At 45.9% G+C, this 24,345-nt stretch overlaps 1 protein-coding gene across 1 annotated transcript; it reads right to left on the reverse strand.

Moving 5' to 3' along the window:
• Positions 1-7,523: 7,523 nt before the first annotated feature.
• LOC133930216 (uncharacterized mitochondrial protein AtMg00810-like) lies at positions 7,524-7,862 on the reverse strand. The gene has a single exon (XM_062376881.1). It carries the CDS (start codon positions 7,860-7,862, stop codon positions 7,524-7,526), a length of 339 nt encoding a protein of 112 aa, XP_062232865.1.
• Positions 7,863-24,345: the final 16,483 nt, after the last annotated feature.

The following is a 24,345-nucleotide window of genomic DNA, read 5'->3' on the forward strand; positions in this document are numbered from 1 at the left end:
GGAAGGCAGGGCGCCTGTCAGGATCCTTTGCTTCTGCCAAGACCTTCTGATGGACTATGATATCTACTGCTTTGTCAACATTAATATCTAGCTGATAGCTATAGCATGGGAAAACAAAAGAAGAACTGATGTGACAATAAAGAATTAATTAATTGGCCTGGCAATGCTAGTCCGAAAACAGTGACTGCATCTACCAGCATCCTTTTCAAATATGAAATATCATAACAGAGAACCATCCTCACAAGTGAAGAATACAATGACAAACTACAAGACAAAGGGATCAGTTAGTGACTCATGTGCTCAATATAAATGCAAACTAAAAGACCAAGGGCTAGCTTGAGATTGTTGTGCCACACCGTGCTCTCGAATATAGTTATTTCCAAGAATATTTAATTCTAGTACAATATTCTATTATAGCTCTAAAAGAGATGCTTCAACTAACACAACAATTCAGTCAACTATTACTCAATGCTAGAGATGCTTTCAACTAACACAATAATTCAGTCAACTATTACTCAATGCTATCCAAATATATATAGGGGAGGAACTCATAAACACAATCAGAAGAGGCAACCAGCCAAGTCAAAGATAATAATTCAGAATGAGGATCAAAGATTTCCTTTTTTTGATGAGCGTGAGCCCAGCCTGCAAGAGAAATAAACAAACCTGATCACTGCATTTACTTCCAACCTTAGCTTAATCCCAGAACAAATTAGATCAAAATCAAGCAAGACACAACCTTCTGGCCACTATTCCATAATCACAGTAAATACATCCAGTCCTCAAGCATACAACTCTGAGTCAACTCCAATTCCATAGCTGAGTCAAACAACATTCCAGTGAAAGATAACTCAAAGGTCAAATATTCTACAACTTAACACCAACACAAACCTCACCAATAAGCTTTGCCAGACCCACCCAAAATCCCAAGCCTAAACGACCACGTTAGCCCTTTTGAGTTTTGATTGAAACAATGAGCACAGATTCCACAACCACGAGCGCTAAACCATGTCAAACCTAAGTGGCAGCTAAGAGCAGGGTGAGTTAACCAAATCACCTGTGGGGAAGCCGCGCGAAATGGGCCACGATCCTGTTGCAAAACTCAGGGTCATACGACTCCTCGTGGCCATCGGCGACGAGCCGCTCGTACACCTGACCACATATGTCGCGGGAGCCTCCCCCTCCCCCACCATATTCGCTCCCACTAGAGTCGATGGATGCGGGGGCAGCATCACACATCGAGGTCAAGTCAAGAGGAGGCGACGGCCTGGGAGGAGGTTGCGCGTCGAGGAGGAGCAGCGCGCCGGGGAGGAGCCGGTGCGTCGGGGAGGAGCATCAAGGAGGATGCGGGGCAGCACATCGAGGAGGAGCGTCAGGGAGGATGCGGTGCGTCGGGGAGAGTCGGCCCATCGTGGAGGAGGCTACGGGGTGGCGCGTCGGGAGGAGGAGCGGCGTCAGGCTGAATGGAGCAAATGAGGGTATATATATAGCAGAAACATCAGTGTCGGTTCTATTTATTAACCGACACTGATACATGTATCAGTGCCGGTTCTATGTTCTAACCGGCACTGATACATGTATCAGTGCTGTTACTACTTATAATCGGCACTGATAAGTAGATGGACCATTATATCAAAAAAATATCAGAAGAAAAATAGTCTCAAACTGGCATATAGTATGGACCACGTTTTCTTGTAGCTTTGTCAGTTTGTTTGGATCAATGACATTTTGTGAAATTGTGTTGAAGAACGAACACAACTTTATGATTGAGTTTTGAATCTTATCCAACAGAATACCTCTAATTGCAACTGGAAACATCCGCGTCATCATCACATGACAATCAAGAGACTTCATGCCAACTAACTTCTTATCTTTCATGTTTACTAAGCTCCTGATGTTGGAGGAGTAACCAGTCAGAACTTTGACATTACGCAAGCAACCACACAGGTTGATCTTCTCTTCCTTGTTCATAGTGTAGTAAGTTGTGGGAAGTTTCTTTTTGCTGTTATCTAATTGTATGTAATATAGGTCCTTCCTGAGATTCATTTCTTCCAGGTCCAGCCGTGCATTTAATGTATCTTTTGTTTTACCAAATATATCTAGTAATATACCAATCAAGCTATCAAACACATTCTTCTCTATGTGCATGACGTCGATTGCGACTCAGACCATAATATACTTCCAATAAGGCAGCAACTAAAATATTGATATCTTTTTCCACATATGAGCATGTTGCCCAGTCAAGATTTTTGTACTGCTTGGCCCTTTCCAAGTGCAACTCTAAGTGTCTTTACCATCTTAAATATCTGTTCTCCAGTGCGAATCTTTGGAGCTTGATGATGCTCCGCTGTCCTGTGAAAAGCTCTTTTATTCTTGCGGTATGGGTGATCCGAACGAAGGAACCTACGGTGACCCACGAAGATCATTTTCCAACTGTTCATCGGCCACCGCCCCCTGTTTCCTCCAAGCACTGAACACATCCATTGTACCCTTTTATAGTCTGTCCTGATAGGTTACCAAGAACAAGCCAATCTGAGATCGTTACAAACAACATTACGCACAGGATGAAATTCTTACGTCTGTACTTATCCCATACCCGTACACCATCTTTCCACAGTACAAGAAGATCTTCAACCAATGGTTTGAGGTACACATCGATATCGTTGCCTGGTTGATTCAGCCCACTAATCAAGAAAAGCATCATAAGGTACTTTCGCTTCATGCACATCCAAGGTGGAAGGTTGTAGATACAGATAGTCACATGCCAAGTGCTATGAGTACTTCTCGTGTTGCCGAAAGGATTCATCCCATCCGTACTCAACCCAAACCTTATATTCCTCACTTCATCTCTGAATTCCTTGTATTTTGTATCGAATCTCCTCCATTGCATGTCATCAATAGGGTGTCTAAGAATTCCATCTTTCTTGTACTATTCGGCGTGCTATCGTATCAACTTGGTATTCGCTTTGTCAATAAACAATCGCTTCAAACGAGGGATTGTAGGGAAATACTAAACCACCTTAACGGGGGGGAGTCTTTTCTTCTTTCTCTTCACCCCACGCCATCGCTCTCGATATCATCAACGTTGCACTTGTACCGTGGTGCATTGCAAATGCAACACGCTTCCAAGTCTGCATCCTCACCGCGAAACAACATGCAGTCGTTTCCACATGCATGTATTTTCTCTACTTCCAATCTTAACGGGCAGACAACCTGCTTGGCATGGTACATGTTTTTAGGCAACATGTTCCCCTTTGGAAGGAATTCCCTCAAGAATTCTAACCATTAATTGAAGCCCTTATCAACCCAACCATTGCTAGCCTTCATTTGCATCAATGTCAGCACCACATGCAACTTGTTGTGCTTATCTTTACAGTTCGGGTAAACTAGTGTTTTAGAGTCCTTTACCATGCGCTATAACTTTTGATGTTGTCTTTCACTAGTGAAGTCCCCCTCCCCATCACACAATATTTGTTCTACGTCATCTTCATTGTTGCCAACAAAAGTGTCCCCTCCATCGTTCTCGATAAAAGTATCTTCAAATACCGATATATCAAAGTCTTTGTTAGCCATCATATCATTGCCTTTGTCTTCTTTAACTGTTGGTTGCCCTTCATGCCCAACATCTTCAAATTCACCATGCTCAGTCAAACAGGTATAGCCAGTCTTGAAACCCGTGCGAATCAAGTGTGCACGGATCTGCTCTATGCTTGAAAACTGTTTCTCGTTCTTGCAGTCGACACATGGACATCATATATAATGATCAGCACACTTCCTTTTTGGCTTCTTGTATGCTGTGGCAACCCTAAAAAAAGCTTCAATGCCAATAAAAAACTCTGGCCCTCGATCCTTGTACATCCATGACTGGTCCATCTGCAAATCATTATAATTAAACCCATTCAACTTATAATCATTAAGCATTTTAAAATCTTAAAAAAATTCATTGAATTATCTCGCATCTTGATTGGTCACTATTTGAGGGTCTATCTCCTTCCGGTACTTGGGCTGGGTCGGGGGACCCGCCTTCCAAAGGATGTTGTGTCCGATTGTGACCCGTGGGTGGATGTGTTATCCCTACAACACAGTATTCTATCAATCGTGTTAAATTCACTACGTTGATTAATGAACAGAGGAAATTCATTGAATTATTATTTAAATGCAAGACTTAAAAATATACGCAATACATACTAGAAAATTGGAGCTAGATTTTAGGGGCATTTACAAATACCTTCCTATTTTTTAATTTTTTACAAGGATGCCACTCAAATGATAGTTCTAGTGATATTTTTGTAATTTTTTAATGGCAACTTTGCAATAACGGTTCAAGCAAATTTGCAATTTTTCATAGATTTTAATTTATGCACGCACATCTATTTACATGTGACTTTAATCTACTCCTTAAATCATCTATAATGACAAAATTGCGATCTTTCTCTATGTTATATCTCAATTGGAGCTCCTCCAAAATTCAACACCAAGGAACAACCACATAAATTCAAAGCTAAAGCAATCTAGCAACTAAATCCTACTAAGAATGAAATATAGATCATCTGTATACATCTAACAATGATAAAATTACAAAAAAAATTCTAAATTAGATCTCAACTGGATCGCAAAATTCATCACCATGGAACAAGCACCAACCATCAACCCTAGAGCAATCTACCAAGTAAATCTATATAAAAATGAAATATAGATCATCTTACTAACCTTAGAACATCTTGACTCCTCAAAATTTTGAATGCTCCAACTGCAAGGACGGCAAAAATGGCGGTCAGCTCTGTTCTAGTCAGGCTGGGGTTGGCTCTTTTCTGGACAGGCTAGGGAAGATGGTGGGATTTTATACTGTAGCAAACATCAGTGCCGGTTGGTATGTGGAACCAGCACTGATAGTCACTATTAGTGCCGGTTCTTAGCGCCTCAATCATTGTTCGCACGGGAGATTAAGAATCGACACTGGTACATCTTTAGTCACGGTTACTATCCAACTGACATTGTTGGGGCACTACTTTTGACCCGTTCTATAGTAGTGATGGTTGTTTATCAGAGATAAAATCTCGTTTGTATAGCAAGTCATGTATAGATAGACTTAGCTTCCTTCTTTACCGGATTGCATCCTTATTTACAGGATCCCAATTGTTGTATATGGAAACTGACTCACATCAGTTGCCATCATGTGCACGGCACGACTTCTTGCCATAGCCATATAAATTGTGCACGCCCAGGCATTGAGCTGGTGTAGTGCTTGCCTTGTCTCTCTCTCTCTCTCTCTCTCTCTCTCTCTCTCTCTCTCTCTCTCTCTCTCTCTCTATCTATCTATCTATCTATCTCTATCTTTCTCGTTTTGTTTCACTGTTGCCACCGCGTTTGCACCGGCGACCGAGTGCCCCATCAGAGAGCCATCAACTGCGTTTCCCTAGTGTTAGAGATCAAATGATCTATGCCGGAAACTGCCAAGCAATTTCCCTCTCCATTGAACAAACAAGTGTCCGCTCGGGAGGGGTGTCTCCCGAACGGACACCTTCTCACTTGTATATATACTCATGAAAGATCAATAAAAAATAAGTTCAAACAATTGTTTGTCTACTACTACATTGCAATGTTATCAAAACTCAATACATTATCAGCACTTTCTCCACTGAACAATGATTCACCTCTTCGATGCCTACGCAGATCGCCCCGATGGCGCCAGGGTCGAGCCGCCTTGGCCGAATTTCCTCCACGATGGTGCGTTGCATAAGTAGCGGCGCACCAGCCTCCGGTCGTGCCACGTCGGCGACCAGCGACGTTCCGCCAATGACATCCCCGATGATGGCACCCCACCTGACTACGGGTACCATGGTTGTTCACCGTGGGGTACCTCCCTACTACACCGATGTGGTCACTGGATCCGCTCACGGCAACACCGAGGCCGCCCCTAGTGCTCCGGCTCGCCGCATCCTCCACCGCTTCTCCACAGCAGCGGCGAACCATCGTCCCGACCTCCACCCTGGATCTTAGACCCCGACAACTACGGACCTTCACATCAGGGCCCACACCGACGGCGACAGCGGTGACCCGACCTCCTCCTCTGACAAGGAGGAGTACACGTCGCGCTGAGCGGTGCAACGACGGAGGAGGCGAGGTGGCGCGGTGGCCAGGGCTAGGGAAACCCTAACCCTCATCATCACCCCGCCCCTTTATACCCGCTGCGCGCGCCTCCTCTGGGCCGACTGAAAGGTCGCTCAGGCTCAGACCCAGGCACATTGTCCTACCTTTCACTGCCCCCCCCCCCGGCACCTAGCCACATGGGCCGAAAGGCCGCCTAGGCTATGGCCCAGATTGACTTGGGCCCCAGCGCCTGCCTAAGGACATTTTGCAGTTGACCCCCTGGGCTTCTGATAATTGCAAGATGGTCTAACTAAATAGTATATGTATCTAGTACTTTTCATATTTAGGCCCTCGGTGTTTATAGTAATTGCACATTATGTTGTTTGATGTTGTAACTTCATATTCTGAACCCTGTTTTTCTAGAATATTATGTAATGTTCAATGTGTTTGCTTTATGCAATCCCTATAACATGTTATTTTATTTACCTAGAGAAATGTGCGCACGATGCCGTGTGGGAGGCATGCTCGCCCGGCGAGATGTCGCTTCCTCGGTGGCCAAGCTACGTGAAAACACGCAAGAATCACCGGCTGATCCTGACGTTGCTTGCGCCGCGTGACCCATAAGGCAGAGTCAAATTTTTCGAGCAAACTACTCGAGGTCCTAGGCCGCAGAGGGTGATGCGGGTAACCCTGCTAATGGTCTGGAATCCAAACCGAACCCACACCAACCCACTTCAAGCATGCACAATGTAGAAGGCAAGAATTGTGGAAGCACAACGCACAAATTGTGGCGACCTTCAATTTCAATATAGCCATGTACAGGGTAAAGGGAGGGAAATCCCGATATACAAGGAAAGAGATAATCCCACGATAGAAACTAACTATACAGTGATATATCTCCATAATAGAAATAATCACGTTAACACTCCCTGTAGTTGAAGCATGAGGCTTCCAAACACACAAACTGGAATGAAACTCCTTAAAGAGCTGAATGGGAAGCCCTTTAGTCATGATGTCCGCGAATTGATGATGGGAGGGGACGTGCAGTACGCGAACCTGGCCAAGAGACACCTTTTCCCGCACAAAGTGGATGTTCATCTCAATGTGCTTGGTGCGGTGATGATGAATGGGATTCGACACCATGTAGACAGCGTTGTGGAGGGGTTGATGCAGGTCCTCTAGCAAAACCAACAACACTCAGCAATGGCATGGGCAACTGCACGGTTATTAGCTTCGGCATTGGAGCGAGAAACAGTGGTTTGTGGCTTGGAAGACCGAGAGACGAGATTGTCACCAAGGTAGACATAGTAGCCAGAAGTAGAGCGACGAGAGTCTGGGTAGCTAGCCCAGTCAGCATCCGAATACGCCGTGATGGATGTTAGTGATGACAACACAGACAGATGAAGGCCATAATCCAAGGATCCTTTGATATATCAGAGGATGCGCTTGATCATGTATAAGTGAGGTTCGCGCGAATCATGCATGTAGAGATAGACTTGCTGAACGGCGTAAGCAAGATTTGGACAAGTCAAGGTGAGGTACTGCATGGCACTGAAAAGACTGCGGTACTCAGTCGAATTGGCAATGGGCTCACCTTCAGAAGCGGAGAGCTTGGCTTTCATGTCAACAGGTGTCATCGTCGAATGACACTCAGCCATGCCTGCGCACTGGAGAAGGTCGACGATGTAGTATCTCTGGGAGAGAAATAGGCCATCTGCAGAACGGTGGACGTCGATGCCGAGGAAGAAATGGAGGTCACCAATGTCGGTCATGGCAAACTCCTGGTGAAGGCGCCTAGTGATGTGTTGAAGAAGCTCCATGGAAGATACTATTGGAATAATATCATCAACATACAGAAGGATGTACGTGAGTGAGGAGCCATCATGAAGCACAAACAGTGAGGCATCGGAGGCCAAAGAAATGAAGCCCAAGGTGCAGATATGCGAGGCAAATTGATGGTACCACGCACGAGGAGCCTGCTCGAGACCGTAGAGTGATTTCAGCAAACTACAGACGTGAGTAGGACGAGAGGTGTCCTCGAACACGGTGGGTTGCTAACAGTAAATGGTCTCAGTGAGGGTGCCATGAAGAAAGGTTTTCTTCACATCAAGCTGATGGATGGGCTAGGAGTTGGAGATGGTAATACTCAGCATAGCGCGGATTGTCGTGAGTTTCACAATGGGGCTGAAAGTCTTGTCGAATTCGATGCCCGGACGTTATGAGTAACCACACACGACCCAACGCGCCTTGTACTGAGCTAAGGATCTGTTGGAGTGGAACTTGTGCTTGAAAATCCACTTCCCAGAGACAATGCTGACGCTGGAAGGACGAGGAACAAGCATCCAAGTACGGTTGTCAATGAGTGCCTGATATTCCTTAGCCATTGCTTGATGCCACTGGGGTGCAGCGAGAGCAGCATGGTATGAGGATGGGACTACATGACGGAGGTCTGAACCATGGAGAGGTTCAAGCGATCCACAGGCTTGACAATCCCCGCTTTGCCCCGAGTGATCATGTGATGACCGGGTAGCGGGGACGTAGGCGTCGCTAATGTCACGTGTGGAACGGAAGGAGATAGCAGAACTACGAGGGGGGCCCGGTGGCGGTGGTGCCGTGAGCGGTGCCGGGGCAACGAGAGTGACCATGGCCATGCGTGGCACGAGCGCCAGTTCTGCAGTCATGACGGAGGTCGCGCGTGGCACAGACGTGAGATCCACAGGCGAGGTGGAAGGCCCAGGTACTGCTGTGGCCGCATCGAAGGTCCGCGAGGAGGAGCGCGGTGCCACGCGTGGCAATGAGTACGCGCTCGGGGGAACGCCAGAGAGCCTGGCCGGGGTCGAGGTAGAAGGCCCAGCCGTCCTTGGTATAGAACCGGGAGGGTCCATCGTGCCAGAGACCGGCGCACCACCACCAGTGGAGGAACCTGCAGGAGAAAAACTAATTGTGGCCACTAGGGGCAGGTTAGTGGATATGCAGGAATCAACAAGGAGGTCGAGGGAGTGTGAAGAAGATGGTGTTGCGGATGACGCAAACTAAAGAATTGACTCGTCAAATGTGACTTGTCGAGATATGATGATGCGTCAAGTGGAGGGATCGAAACATCGATACCCTTTGTGAGTGAGTAGATAGCCGAGAAAGATGCACGGTGTAGACTGAGGAGAGAGCTTATTTGGGGAAGTGGAAGCTGTGTTGGGGAAACAGAGACACCCAAATACTCGGAGATGCCGCAGGTCAGGTGGTGAGCCGAATAAGCGCTCGTTGGGGGAAATGAACTGGAGAGGAGCCGAGGGACGTTGATTGAGGAGGTAGGTGGTGGCGCCCATGGCTTCAGCCCAGAAGGAAGGTGGCATATGTGCTTGAACTAGGAGAGTGCGGATGACATCATATGTGGTACGGATGGCACGTTTAGCCTTGCCATTTTGTTGAGATATGTAGGGTCAAGAGAGCCGGAGAAATGTGCCATGTTGATAGAGGAAGACAAGATTCACATTATTGAGAAATTCGTGACCGTTGTCTGCCTGAATGCAACCAATAGAGAGGTTAAATTGGTTGCGCACATAAGCCAGAAATGAACAAAGCATCTCATGAGCATCAGACTTTCGCTTTAAGGGAAAAGTCCAAAACTGATGAGAAAAATCATCAACAATAATAAGATAGTATTGGTAACCAGAATTGCTAATGACAGGTGATGTCCATAGATCACAGTGGATCAGCTGAAAGGGAGTAACACTAAAGGAAGTGGACCGATCAAAAGGAAGGCGGACATGTTTGCCTAACTGACATGCATGGCACGTGGAATGACCATGTTTATTACATGAGATAATGCTTGAACACTGAAGGGCAGAGATAACGTTGCGACCTGGATGACTACGATGGCGATGCCATGTGTTGAAAGGGGCCAAGGTGGTCAACAGGGCGGTGGGAGATGCAGGAGTGGTGGTGGTGCCAAAGGTGTAGAGATCCCCATCACTATTGCAGTGAAGAATCTCGGTCCACGTGCGAAGATCCTTGATAGAGAAACCAAGAGGGTCAAAGTCAATCGAACAAAGATTATCACGAGAGAATTAACGAATAGATATAATGTTTTCGACATTTGAAGGAACAACATGCACATTATTCAGGCGAAAGGAATTGGGAGGGTAGGAGAGAGAGGCGTGGCCCGAACAAGTGATCGTGAGGGAGGAACGTTACCGATGGTTACATAGGACGGAGAATCTGAGGGAGCAAAAGTATGAAGAGTACCATCATCGGCAGCCATATGAGTGGTGGCACCGAAGTCGAGAACCCATCCATGCTAAGATGGAGTTTGCATGGCGTTGAGGGCAGCGATCAAGGAGGCTTGATCCCACTGTTGCACCTGGGAGTATGGCATGGAGGTCGGCATGGGAGCAAGTGTCGTCGTGTAGACCAATGCTGGGGCAGGCGCCGGATGAGCACCGAGAAGGTCGGCACCAGGGTGCGGCCGGCCATGGCCCTGGCCAGGCCATGTGGGACCATCCATGTATTGCGGGCCCCACGGAGACACGCAGACCCACAGGTTAGGGGGCGATGTGTGACCGCCTGGGTTGGAGCGGAGACGAGGTTCGTGGCAGGATTTCCGCCGTCGCCGCCACGACTTCTACCGCCATTGCTGCGGCCATGGTTTTTGCCACGACTACAACCGGAGGAGGACCCGTGGTGCTGCTAATCAGTGCTAGAACCGCAGGAGCCAGAGTTGACATTGCAGCCCATCGAGGCGAGGAGGGCCGATGTGGAGCCCGCACGGGGTGTGTTGCCGGTGTTGTTGTTCATCTCGTGCATTAGGAGCAATGAGCAAACCTTGCTAAAAGACGAGAGCGGGCGGTGAAGGAGATGATGTCCACCGCATGCTTGAGGCGAGGGTTGATGCCACGGAGCGCGTTGAGGACGAGTTTGCCATCTTGAACAGGACGACCGACGTCACGAATGGCGTTTGCCTGGAGCTTGAGACGCTGAAAATACTCGGTGATCAAGAGATAACCTTGCACCATGGAATGGAATTGGTGGCTGAGGTAGATCGCTTGGGTGTCCTGGTTGTCGATGAAGAGGTCACGGACACGGACCCAGAGAGCATGTGCAGTTTGATCCGGCTCGAGGGTGACGTCGAGGACCTCCTGCGAGATCGATCCGTAGAGTCAGGTGCGGATGATGGAGTCTGCTTGCGCCCAGCTCGGATCGACAAGGTTCGACGGCGTGCTGCCGTCAATATGAGGGAGCAGACTGAACTTGCACACCGTTCAGGATCTGAACCTCTCTGATACCATGTAAAAGGCAAGAATTGTGGAAGCACAACGTACAAATCGTGGCGGTTTTTGATTTCAATATATAGCCATATATAAGGTACAAAGGAGGGAAATCCCAATATAGAGATAATCCCGAGATGGAAACTAACTATACGAGAATATATCTCCATAACAAAAATAATCAGTTAACACACAATCTTGTCAACCCAGCCCAGATCATTCCTCAACCTGCCGAAACCAAACCACCCCAAACCGTGACGTCCTTTCAGCCCAAACCAAACCAAACCATTTGTCTAACCATGGGTTCAACCTTTTAGAAACTGATTGCCAACCCACGGCTTCTCTCCTGCAAATGATCACATCACGCGTCCGCTGTCCACTCCAACACACAAGCTTCAAACGACTGCAGAGAACGAACCCACGAGGCCACGACCACTAGACTGTCAGCTAGCAAGGGCAAGAAAAGGCAGCGGTTTCTCTAGAGGAAAAAACCAGACAAAGAATCATGGAAATAAGAAAGCAATCCAAACCGAAGCAATCCATTCACACAGTCAGCCTATTCTCACCCAACCAAAACTAGCCCAAAACAAAAAACCAAACTTGTTTAGGCCCAAAGCATTAGCAGGGCTAGATGCGGGCGTAGGCGCATAGCATGTTTAGGTTTTCGTGAGACCGGCCCGTTCGGACTTCGTAGGCCTGGACTCGAGCTCGGCACTGGGTCGCGGATGAGTTTGTCCATCTCGGCCCCGGCGAGTGCGTACCTGGGACCGTTTTGATTGGCCTGGCTAGTTTGGCGTGGACCTGAGCTGGGCTCTGCCCGCAATTGGTATGTTTGCTGAAGCCCTGCGAACGGTGACCTAAGCTTTTTAGTGGGCGAGGCTTTTGGGCATACGACTTACTTTCACTTTCTTTTCTAGCATACCCCTGACATTAGGAGCACCAAACAATCCACTCAAAACAAAAAGGAGCACCAAACAAATAATTACTCCTTCCAGTCCTGCGTACCTCATTATATTTTCCAAAGTTTGTTCCACTAAACTTTTTATTATTTTATTATTTTGTGGTTACTCTGTCCTTTTCTTATGTACTCATCTAATAATGATTCATTTTCAAGGTCATTAAGGTCATTTACTACTGTATAGTAAAGTGACAGACACCATCTCAGAGCAACCACTAACCTAAGAAAGGGTGATGCTCAGCTGACTGTTTTTTTCCCTTCCCATCAGTCGACGCACATGAGCCTTCGGATGCAGGTTGAACGGCTAGGTGTTATCTTCAACCTTCTGTATCTCTCTCATAAGCGGATCAGTTTTCAGTTTTCCCCGCGCCATCGCCTCACGTCGCTCCACTGTGCCCTCCTCTCCCCGTTTCCAATGATGGCCTGCCGTCACGCTGACCCAATGTGACGTGCCTCCCCTCCCCGACACCGCGCATCCGGTGGTCCTCCACCATCTGTGGCCGACATCATGTGACGCATCCAATTTGTACCTAAATATTGTTGGTGATATGCCCTAGAGATGATCATATATATAGACTAGATCTACAAGTGAGATTTAATATGATTAAATGTCCATTAGAGTTTAAAGTTATGATGAATTTAATATGATTAAAGGTCCATTAGCGTATTCTATATAAGAGATGGTAGGAGCCATAGGCGCAATAGTTGATTCGGCCACCAAAACTCTGGCCACCACCTCTTCTCAAACTCACGAAATCCTAACCGGGCGTGGTGCTAGCACACCGGCGTACGATATTTCATCCCTGTACGTGTGTATACCGTGGAGGCGCTGCTGCCATTGCTGCGGTGCTAATCTGCGACAAGGACACTACAACGAGATCGACTACTTCATCTTCGTGGTCGACGAGGTGGTTGACGTGATGGACTACTTTCTCTTCGTGGACGTGCATGACTCTTCTTCTGCTGCACTGTGCATCTAGCGGATCCATGATCCCCTACTCGCATGGTTTTCTGGTTGAACACGGTAGAGAAATTTGATTTATCCTAGCGTAGCCTACCCGTTTCCCAACAGTGGTATCAGATCCTACCTGCGTAGTTTTTTATTTGGATCGATCACATATAGTTGATATGGCAGGCTGCCTATTCACACCCCTTTTTTTCGCCTGCTGACCAAACGGTGGTCACGTCAAGCCCACTATGTTGGGATGATCCTGCCGTTCATGGTTCAGATTGAACTCCGCGGTATTCCGGCTTATGCTTGGGAACTCTCGACCGCGGAGCAGCTCCTGAGCCCTTTCTGCTGGATTCAACATCTACATCCGTCCACGATTGCTCCCGAGGACCTATCGTTATTCCAGCTTTTGGCTTGGGCTTTCCATCCTGGTCTGATCCCGCCGTGCATGGACCTCATCATCGTCGAGCCTCTGGTTCCAGTTGTTGCGGTGGGGCCGCTAGTGAAGAATGTGCTGGCTTACTCCGTCGGGATCATTGCCTACTCCTGATGACCTTTTGCTTGATGCTGCTTCCACAGTTTTTGGCGAGGTTTCACACGCTGTGAACGTCCCTCTTTCTTCATCGGCCGTCCTAGTGTGCTCTCCCCTAGCCGGTATTCTGGAGCATGAGGGCCAAGCTGGGACCGTGATCCCTACCCCGCCAGCCGCCAATGGTGGGATTCCTCTGCGTGTCTACTCTAGGCGCGAGCGGCGCGGTAACATGCCTCAAGCACTAGCGGCGTCAAGCCCAGGACCTTCCTCACCCCAAACCCCTCATCCTTTCATCTCATGGATGTCCAAGCTAGGCTCATCACCTCATGTCGATGCCCGTCATCCAGAAGTGAAGGTGCAAGGTGTTGTCACAGGACTCGGTACCTAGGCGCAGTGAAAGAGTTGCGAGTGTCGGCCCGTGGTCTCCGGGGCTGGCTGTCACTGACGCCCAGAAACGGGTCATGCGAAGCTTGGGACTAATCACAAATCTTGAATGTGTTGATCATCACACTCAAGATGCCTACAGCAGGGTGTTCGGGACCTTTTTGTCCCGTGAGCATCTCATCGCTCTTGCTACCATTTTTGGATGGAAGACGGAGGACACCGTCCAGGTTAGATTGGCTAGTGTGCTGGCTGTGTCTTGCTGACCTGTTGTCCTTCTTTGTGGGTCATTTTCTTCTCTTTGCATCTATGAATCCTTCGACCATTCTGGTTTGGAATGCGCGGGGTCTCAACCAGACCGACTGGCACAACTCAGTCCGAGATGTGGTGCTCTCGTCTAAAGTGGATATCGTGTGCTTGCAAGAAACAAAAGTCACGGTGATGATGCGCCGTCTCCTCTGTTCGGTGTTGGGGTCTAAATTTGATAAGTTTGTCACCCTCCCAGCTGATGGAACAAGGGGTGGCATTCTAATTGCTTGGAAAGGGGCTGCTTGTCTGGCTATTGGCTCTCGAATAGACTCCTTTTCAATCTCTCTCCAATTCACCAAACATGATGGTCACAATTGGTGGTTCACTGGGGTATATGGCCCTCAAGAGGACGCTGACAAGTTGTTTTTCTTGCAAGAGTTGCATGATATCAAAGCACTTTGTGCTGCTCTGTGGCTTGTAGCTGGGGATTTCAACTTAATTTATCAAGCGGAGGATAAAAACAATGTGAATTGAATCGTGCTATGATGAGCTGCTCCCGACGACTCTGGGATGATTTAGACATCAAGGGGATTCCCCTCTTGGGCCGCAAGTACACATGGTCGAATAAGCATTCTTCACCTACGCTTGTTTGACTTGATCGGGATTTCTATTCATTGGAATGGGAATATATCTTCCCTGATTCTTTGATGCGAAGTGCAGCCTCGGTGGTCTCCAATCATTGTCCTATATTACTTGGGCTCAAGGTTAATACACGTGGTAAACGCTATTTTCATTTCGAAAGTTTTTGGCCTATTCTTCATGGGTTTCATGAGGCGGTGCAGCTGAACTGGGACACCCCTGTGTTATTGAGAAGATTTTCATTAACCTACAGCGTCTTAGTGGAGTGCTTCAAAGTTGAAGTCAACGGAAGGTGGGCAACATAAAGATTCAGCTTGCAATGGCGAAAGAAATCCTTCATCGCTTGGAGATTGCTAGAGACTCTCGACATCTTTCGGTTGAGGAGTAGTGGTTGTGCAAGAAACTGAAGCATCTTTGTCTTGGCTTGGCCTCTCTCGGACATACAATTGCTAGACTACGCTCCCGGATTCTCTATCTCTAAGAAGAGGATGCCAATACGTCCTTCTTCCATCAACAATCAAGGTTCTGCAAGAGGAAAAACTTTGTGACAAAACTGTTGGTGGATGATCAGATTGTTACCAGCCAAGTTGGGAAGCCCTTGGCTGTCTTTGATTTCTATTCGGGGCTGCTGGGTACTGCTAAACAAAGAGAGTCCACACTGGACTATTCTGCACTTCAAATTCAGCAACATGACTTGGCTTCTCTCAATGATCTTTTTATAGAAGAAGAGGTGTGGGTGACCATTAAGGCTTTGCCTCAAGATAAAGCGTCGGGACTGGATGGGTTTACAGGCCGTTTCTATAGATCCTGTTGGCATATCATCAAATGCGATATGATGGAAGGCTTTATTGGCGGTTCAGGAAGGAAGGGTCTCAAAATTCAGATTGCTCAAAACAGCCTTTCTATAAGACCCCGAACCCAGGATCTCTTGGACCTCCTGTATCAGTCCCTAGATTAAGTAGCTAATATGTATAGTATAACAGTAGTAGTATCACAGTCAAACTTCATACATAAATATTATAGTTCAAAATACAAAAGGTTACAAACTAAATCATATATTACAAACCTGGTCGAGAGACCAACAAAACACAACGGAAAGCAAAAACCCAAGCCAGAAGCAGCTCAGGGTGCGGACGCAACTTCTAATACTATTCTTCATCCTCGCCTTCACGTCCGATAAACTCAGTATCGACTTCCTCATATGAATGACAACAAGAATGAGTATTGAAGGTACTCAGCAAACCCTAGTCTACTTTAAAGTGTTTGATAGACACATAAGGGGTGAAACAAGTACAATGCTTTACGGTTTAGTTTTAACTGCAAAGCAATTTTTATGCAAGTATTCCTTTGTATTACCTAGATTGACTTGAAAACAGTTTTGAATAGTTCAAATCAGGTAACAAACTATATCTCGGGGGTTTTCGGTCCTGGGAGGGACTACACCTCGCTCCGCAATCTCTATTATCATAGCTGGTGTACCTCTAGTACCACACAGCTTTTGGCGAATTGAGTCAGGAACCTCATCACACGAATATGTAGTCCACACACTCACTAATTAAGACATACGCGCCCAGAGTCTAGTCAAAACAGTTATTGATGTCGCATGTCAATGACCGTGGACATAGCTATTCGAATAGGTTTACACTCTGCAGAAGTTATACAGCTTTACGCACACGATATGCTCAGCCTCCAACTGTTGCAAGCGGAGGAGCGAATCATACCGAGACCCTCCCAACACCTTTCCTGTTGGGCTTTTCTACGAGATTTACCCTCAAGTACCAGAGTCCATGTACTAAAGGCCAGTCACCTTTTTAAGCCTAACTAGCAACCTCGAAATAGAGGGATAGATGATCACTTGACTGCTCGCTGCTCTTAGCCTCTTAGTATGATGCCCAACTCAATCTAGTGAAGGAGAGGTCAAGTCCTGCCCATTCAGGACGCATGGTTGCACGAGGTGGCTAAGAATGACGGCGTAGTGACTCAGTCCGTAAACTGCTAGAGCAGATATCTTCTGGCAATGAATACCACAAAGGTAACTCAAGCTCCCAGGAGCATACCCATCCATAGTACTACTCCATCTGCCCCCATCAAAACAGTTTTCACCTATTTTTACACATCACTCTCCACATCCCACACGACATCAAGGATTTCACAACCGTCATGAAATTCACAACCATCAAGAATTCATGGTATATGAGTTATCCTTGATAACAGTAAATCTTATCTCCGAGGAGAGGTGTTTTAAAAGCGACGTCAAAGAGGCGGTGTATTCAATCCTAAGCATGCTAGATATCAAGGTGTCGTTTGTCATTAATGTAGATAACAACATGCAATCCTAGGGTGATATGTATTTTGAATGATAACATTTATGGCATGGCAAGTGTTGATAGGATTAACTACTACAAGCATTTTGTAAAGCGCAATACATATCGCATGCGATATAAGTCCAGTTTTAAGTTGATCATGTAGATTAATTGAAAACATAGGTTCATTATGATCAAGGAGATAGGATTTGCCTTCTTCGAGGTTTTCTTCAAAATCTTTGTTGTAGTCAAGATCTTCTGGCGGACCACCTAGCGCGGTGAGGAATCGAGGCAGAACAACACCGGAGAGCTCGCTGGAGTTGGTTTCCCACTGGGGATTCATGGCGACGAGAGGACGTCAGGCTTCTACGTGACAAGACGGACTCGATGGAGGGCTCATCGACGGCGACCGGCGATGAAAGCGCTGCCAGACGACGGACAAAAAGGGGGCAGCGGCGTGGGCAAAATCAGACAGTACCTCCCTTGCATAGGGAGGTGCCAACCTACAAAGAAAAGGGGCTTGAGGCCCCTAGCCATCACGGCACGACGGCCGGCCTCACATAAAGAAAATGCACACCGGTGGCGGACGGTTTCACGGTGGCGGATGCAAAATGCTACGGCTACACGTGAGAAGGAGCTACGGGAATTCCTACATGCTATCTACACAGCCTTGGGGGCTGGAAGGCTCACCGGCGTCTGGGTCGAAGGAACGGGAAGGCAGCCGGTGACGAGAAGCTGCAACGGTGACGGTGTTGGCTCGACTTCGTGCGCAGGCTGCTCCCGTCGAGCTCTGGGTGTACAGACGGTGGCATAGGGAGAGCAAAGGCTCCCAGGTGCTCCTCAGTAGCTTGTGGGGAAGGACGTCGATGATAAGGTCGCAGCGGTGGCAATGACGAAGGCGGCGGAACGGTGGTGTGACAAAATGGAGAAAGAGAGAGAGAAAGATCAGGCTGCACTATTTATAGATGGGAGAGGGGAGATGGAGAGAGAGACGGTGGGCACGTGATGTTGAGCGGACGTCGGCGAGCAGTGTCGCGGCGAGGTGGCAGACAACGCGCACCATTTTCCCCGTGGTATGGGTGGCATGCGCCCTCCACGAGCGAGCAGGACACGAAAGTCACGCGACATGGGCACTCAGGCATGGGCGGAGGGAGAGCGAGAGAGAAGGGAGAGAGCAGGAGAAGTGGAGGCTGGCGGGATATTTTCCCTGAGAGGAGGAACGACGGCCAGCGTCACGGTAAGGTGGAGGAGGGAGGAGAGGCGCGAGTGCTCGTCAGATCACCGACACGTGGATGGCCACACAACGCACGACGCGGGAGCGCGCATAGGAGCAGGCCAACACGGCGTGGGCGAGTTGGGCCAGCAGCGTGGTGGCGTGGGCCAAACACGCGGGAGGGAGAGGGGAAGGGAGTCGGCTAACGGGGTCGAGAAAGGGAGAAGGGAGAGAAATTGAGCCCAGGGTGAATAGGTGAAGAGGAAAGAAAATTGGTTTTGGGATTAAATTCAAATGTGTGATTTAAATTCGGATTTGACTTTGTATTGAGATCAATTCAAATAAACAAACTTGAATTATGATTTGAACTTGAATCTTGAGCTTCCTAAGATGATTTGAATCAAGAGATTTGAATTTGAATTGTAGAAATTGGTGAATCCAAGCATGAGAAGGGAAATAAACTTCATTTATTTTAAAGGTCAGCCCAATTTTTGGCAGATTACAACAATTTTTCTCTCAAAAACTCTCACCTAATACATAGGCTAAGCACTCATCTTCCTCTCCTCTAAAACCCTAACACAAAGCTCTCTGTTGGGGGGAAATAGACCAGCCTGATGATAATGGTTGGTGGTCGCTATCAAAGGTCCCTCTAGAGCCTTCGGCCTCCAGACTCGGCATGAGGCCCTATCCCCGGAGGCTGCGAACCCCTTCGGGCCACCTCTCTGACTCGTGCGAACGCAAAGACTATTTCGGAAACAAATTTAGTGAAATTTTGGAATACTTAGTCCATTTAATATATATGAATGTATTCATATTGGTATATATATATATAAATATATATATATATTTATATACATTCATATACATATACATATTTCCTTGAGTATAGTTAGATTAATTAAACATAAATTTTTTTAATTTAGAGTGAAATTTGAAATTAATTTACATGCTAAAATTCAGGATGTTACATTTTCTCACTCTTATACCCAAGAAATCGGATGCAATGATGGTAAAAGACTACCACCTTATAAGTTTGATACATAGTTTTGCTAAGCTTGTGGCGAAACTCCTCGCAAATCGACTCACCCCATAGTTGCCCCTCTTGGTTTTGACAAACCAAAGTGCATTTGTCTATGGTCGAAGCATACAAGATAATTTCTTTTTGGTCCATCAAACAGCGAAGACTTTACACAGGAAGAAGGAAGCTCATGTCCTCCTCAAATTGGATATTTCAAAGGCCTTCGACTCCGTTTCTTGGTCCTTTCTTTTGGAGATTCTTCACAGTTTGGGTTTTGGTCACCGGTGGTGTAATATTTTGTGCTGCCTCCTTTCTATCGCCACCACCCAAGTGCTCTTGAATAGGGAACCGGGTGATGTCATTCATCACTAAAGAGGCCTCCATAAAGTGGCTAATCATCTCCCAGGATGGAAGGCTTCACTCATGAACCGGCTGGTAGACTCATCATGGTCCGTGTGGTCCTCACTTCGACTCCCATCTATCAAATGATAGCTTTGGATTTACCAAAATGGGTAATCAAAGCCATCGACAAGAGAAGACGAGGTTTCTTATGGAAAGGGCAGGAAAAGGCTCATGGAGGCAATTGCCTAGTCTCTTTGTAGCGGGTGTGCAGACCTCTTCCATTCGGTGGTCTCGGCATGCATGATCTGTATACACAAGGCTGGGCTCTCCGTATTCGATTGCTATGACTACAAAAGGCTGATCCTACCCGCCCTTAGGCTGGACTACATGTGTAGGTTCACCCAAATGCGAAGGCCATGTTTGAGATGGCAATAGTAAGGGTGGTCGGCGATGGCACAACCACCAAATTCTGGTATGACCGTTGGTTGTAGGGCAAATCAATTGCCGTGGTGGCTCCTAATCTCATCCTACTCGTTCCTCGTCGCGCTCTCAGCCAGAGAATAGTATGCCAAGCTCTAGACAACAGGCGGTGGATCGGGGATATCATTGGTGCACTTTCTGTTAGTGTTCTTGACAAGTATCTACATCTATGGGACCTTTTGGCAAATTTCAATCTACAACAAGAGGTTCAGGATCAGCACTCATGGAGGCTCACAAAATCTGGTATTTACTCAAGCAAACTGGCCTACAATGCATACTTTGTTGGCTCCATCAAATTTGCATCTTGGAAGCGCATTTGGAAGCTTTGGGCGCCGTTGCGTTGCAAGTTCTTTATTTGGCTTGCAGTCCTTAATTGGTGTTGGACTGGGGAACAACTAGCGAGAAGGGGATTACCACACCCGTGTGCCTGCCCTCTTTGTGATCAATCTGAAGAAACCATACAACATCTTTTAACTTCATGTGTATTCGCATGGCAGGTATGGTTCATCATTTTCCAAAACATGGACTCCACACTTTGGTCCCCCAACCGGACACATCCTCCTTGTTTGGTTAGTGGTGTAAGGTGATCAAAGGGGTCGATAAGCAGTTCAAAAAAGGACTAAAAACCTTCATAACCCTCATCGCGTGGGAGTTGTGGAAGCATCGTAATGATTGCATTTTCAACAACGTCACACCATCCATAAATCTGGTGGTTAGGGCGGTGGCTGATGAAGGGACTATCTGGTGCGCTGTCGGGGCCAAGGACCTCAGATATTTGGTAATGGGAATTGTCTAGGTCTCACTCCCCAGTTTCAATTAGTTAGTGGTTGCATCTTCCTATTTGTGGCGCGTATGTTTCTTTTGGTCTAGCATGTGTTGTTGTGTGATGTGTGCGCGTGGTGTTTCAGGTGTTTTCCTTTGTAACTCCTTTTTTCCTTCTTTAATGAAATGACCCGCAACTCTCCTACGCGTTCGAGAAAAAAATAATAGATTGGATCTATTGGTGTTCTTATGATCGATTCATGTGATGAATCAGGTGATACACGGTTTGATGTAATAGGGCTCGAATGAGGTGTGAATCGATGGAACCATATGACCAAAAGATTAGCTCACTTTCCCACCTGGCTGCGTGTGCGACTTGCCCCTACCGGCTGGAATTACCATCGTGGATAAAAGCGTGCGCCGCTACATGGTTGGAAGAACAACACATCAAGGTTCTGTGTGTTGTTGTAGTTTCTAGAAAACCTCATACGATGATCAATATCATTGATCTAGTGGAAATTTAGGTATTGTGAATGACTCGGAATCGGCTTGATATGATCAATCTATTGCATAGTGTACACGCATAGATTGTTATAATAACATATTCACATCATGACATTAGAATTCGATTATATGTTTAACTTATTTTTTAAGAGAATTATGTGACTGGTATGACCTTATTATGTATGTGATGCATGTATGTAATTTCATGGTCTGCGTGTCATGGTTAATTGCAGTCTAAGATTGTTATGTTATTGTATAATGGCCAGCATGTCAACATGTGATGCTTGATATTATCATGTAATTCATTGCTAGCTATTAGGTGTAGTAGCTTAGTATATGATCATAGAACCTTTGAGCATGATGGCTATAAGGATAGGAAGCTTGGCTATGGAGATCACCATGGGAAGGGCCATACTATGTTATAGTTAATCTGATTATCTGTGATGCTTTGTATGTTTCTATCATACTATTCTTTCATATTTTATATCTGGTGGATATGATTATTACGATAGAATAGTTTCCATTAGAAAAATTAAGAGTAATCGATGCCCTTCCAATAGTTGAACCTATTAAAATTTGATTGTTGTGTGGTAGGTCTATCAAAGTAGGGTACCTTCAACAATCCTATTAAATGGGATGGATGTTGGACATCTGTAGCATAGTATTAGTTTACTTAACAAAGCTATAAAAACGGTTTTGGGCTTTAGGGCATGGTGTTGGGCGCCGGGGAATTCGATTCCACCCAACAAACAAGAGTCACATAGGGATATGATTAGCAAATTGTTGCTTACCTGCGTCACTAGGTTTCTAGCGGTGATGTCAAAGCTCTCTAGAACTTAGATGAATATGGATCTTGGAACACTATAAGTCGTTAGAGGGAAAACGGTTGTAAGACATATAATGGAGCGTCTTTTGTTAAATTATTTAATAGAATATTCACATAAACTTAGTGCTGAATTTGCATGTTCATTTTCTGATATAGATCATGGAATCTACCGCTAGTAACGCTTCCAGTTTTAACTTGTGGTCGATTCTTGAAAAAGAAAAGCTTTCTAGAACAAACTTTATTGATTGGTATCATAATCTGAGAATTGTTCTAAAGCAAGAGAAAAATGAATACGTTCTAGAGGTTTCCTATCCTCTTGAAGCAGAAGAGGATGCCACAGCCGTTGAAAAGTAGGCTTATGAGAAGCACACCAATGATGCACTTAATGTTAGCTGTCTCATGCTTGCCACAATACACTCTGAGTTTCAGAAGCAATATGAGAAAATAGATGTATACAATATGATTGTGGGACTCCGTGGTATGTTTGAGAACCAAACTAGGGCTAAGAGGTACAACACCTCAAAGTCCTTGTTTACCTGCAGGTTGGCAAAAGGTAGCCCAGTTAGTTCTCATGTGATCAAAATGATTGGTTACATTGAAAGTCTGGAAAAGCTTGATTTTCTCCTTAGCCCAGAGTTGGCTACTGATGTGATTCTTCGGTCCCTCCCTGTGAGCTTCGAGCCATTCATTCTGAACTTTCATATGAATAGTATGGAGAAAAGCATGGCTGAATTGCATGGGATGCTAAATACTACTGAGGAAAGCATTAAGAAAATCTCTAGTCAAGTGGTGATGGTTCAGAAGGATAGTAAGAAGAGAAAGTGCAAGGTCAAAGCTAAGACGTCATATGAGATCTAAAGCTCTAAGTCTAAACCTATTGGAAAGTCTAAGGCTAGCCCTATTGCTGCTAATGCTTGCCACCACTGCCATAAACCTGGCCATTGGCGGAGGAACTGCAAGCTGTACTTGGAAGAACTCAAAAAGAAGAAGAGAAGTGAGACTTCCACTTTAGGTATAAATGTTATTGAAATTAATCTTGCTATTCGTCCTAATGATTCATAGGTATTTGATACCGATGCGATGATTCATACTTGCAAATCATTGCAGGGACTAAGAAGGACTAGAAGTATTGCACGAGGCGAGGTGGATATTCGTCTCAGCAATGGAGCACAGGTTGTTGCGCTAGCTGTTAGCACTTACCCCTTGTCATTACCCTCAGGATTGGTTTTAGAATTAAATAATTGTTATTATGTTCCGGCCTTGGGCAAAAACATCATTTCTTCTTCATGTTTGGAAGAAGATAGTGGTTTTGAAGTCATAATAAAGAATAATTGTTGTTCAATTTATTTAAATGACATGTTCTATGGTCGTTGTCTATTAGTGAATGGACTTTATATTCTAGATCTTAAGGATGTCTCTGTCTATAACATTAATGCAAAGAGGCTTTGTCCTACTGATTTAAATCTCACTTATGTTTGGCATTGTCGCTTAGGTCATATAAATGAGAGGCGCATGGAAAAGCTCTATAAAGATGATCTCCTAGCCTTATTTGATTTTGAATCATTTGATACATGCGAATCTTGTTTACTTGGCAAGATGACTAAGACATCTTTCACTAGTCAAAGTGAGAGGGCGAATGAATTGTTGGTCCTTGTACATACAGATGTATTTGGACTAATGAGTTCTATAGCTAGAGGTGCTTTCAGTACTTTATTACTTTCACCAACGATTTTGTAGATATGGTTATATCTACTTTATGAGGCACAACTCTGAATCTTTTAAAAAGTTTAAGGAGTTCCAAAATGAGGTACAAAATCAAATGGGCAAGACAATTT

The sequence above is a fragment of the Phragmites australis genome, chromosome 10 (genome assembly GCF_958298935.1).
Source record: "Phragmites australis chromosome 10, lpPhrAust1.1, whole genome shotgun sequence".
Lineage (NCBI taxonomy): Eukaryota > Viridiplantae > Streptophyta > Magnoliopsida > Poales > Poaceae > Phragmites > Phragmites australis.

Bases quoted from the DNA above. Each gene is read 5' to 3' on its own strand.
- LOC133930216 (XM_062376881.1), bottom strand. From the start codon at position 7,862: ATGACCGACATTGGTGACCTCCATTTCTTCCTCGGCATCGACGTCCAC.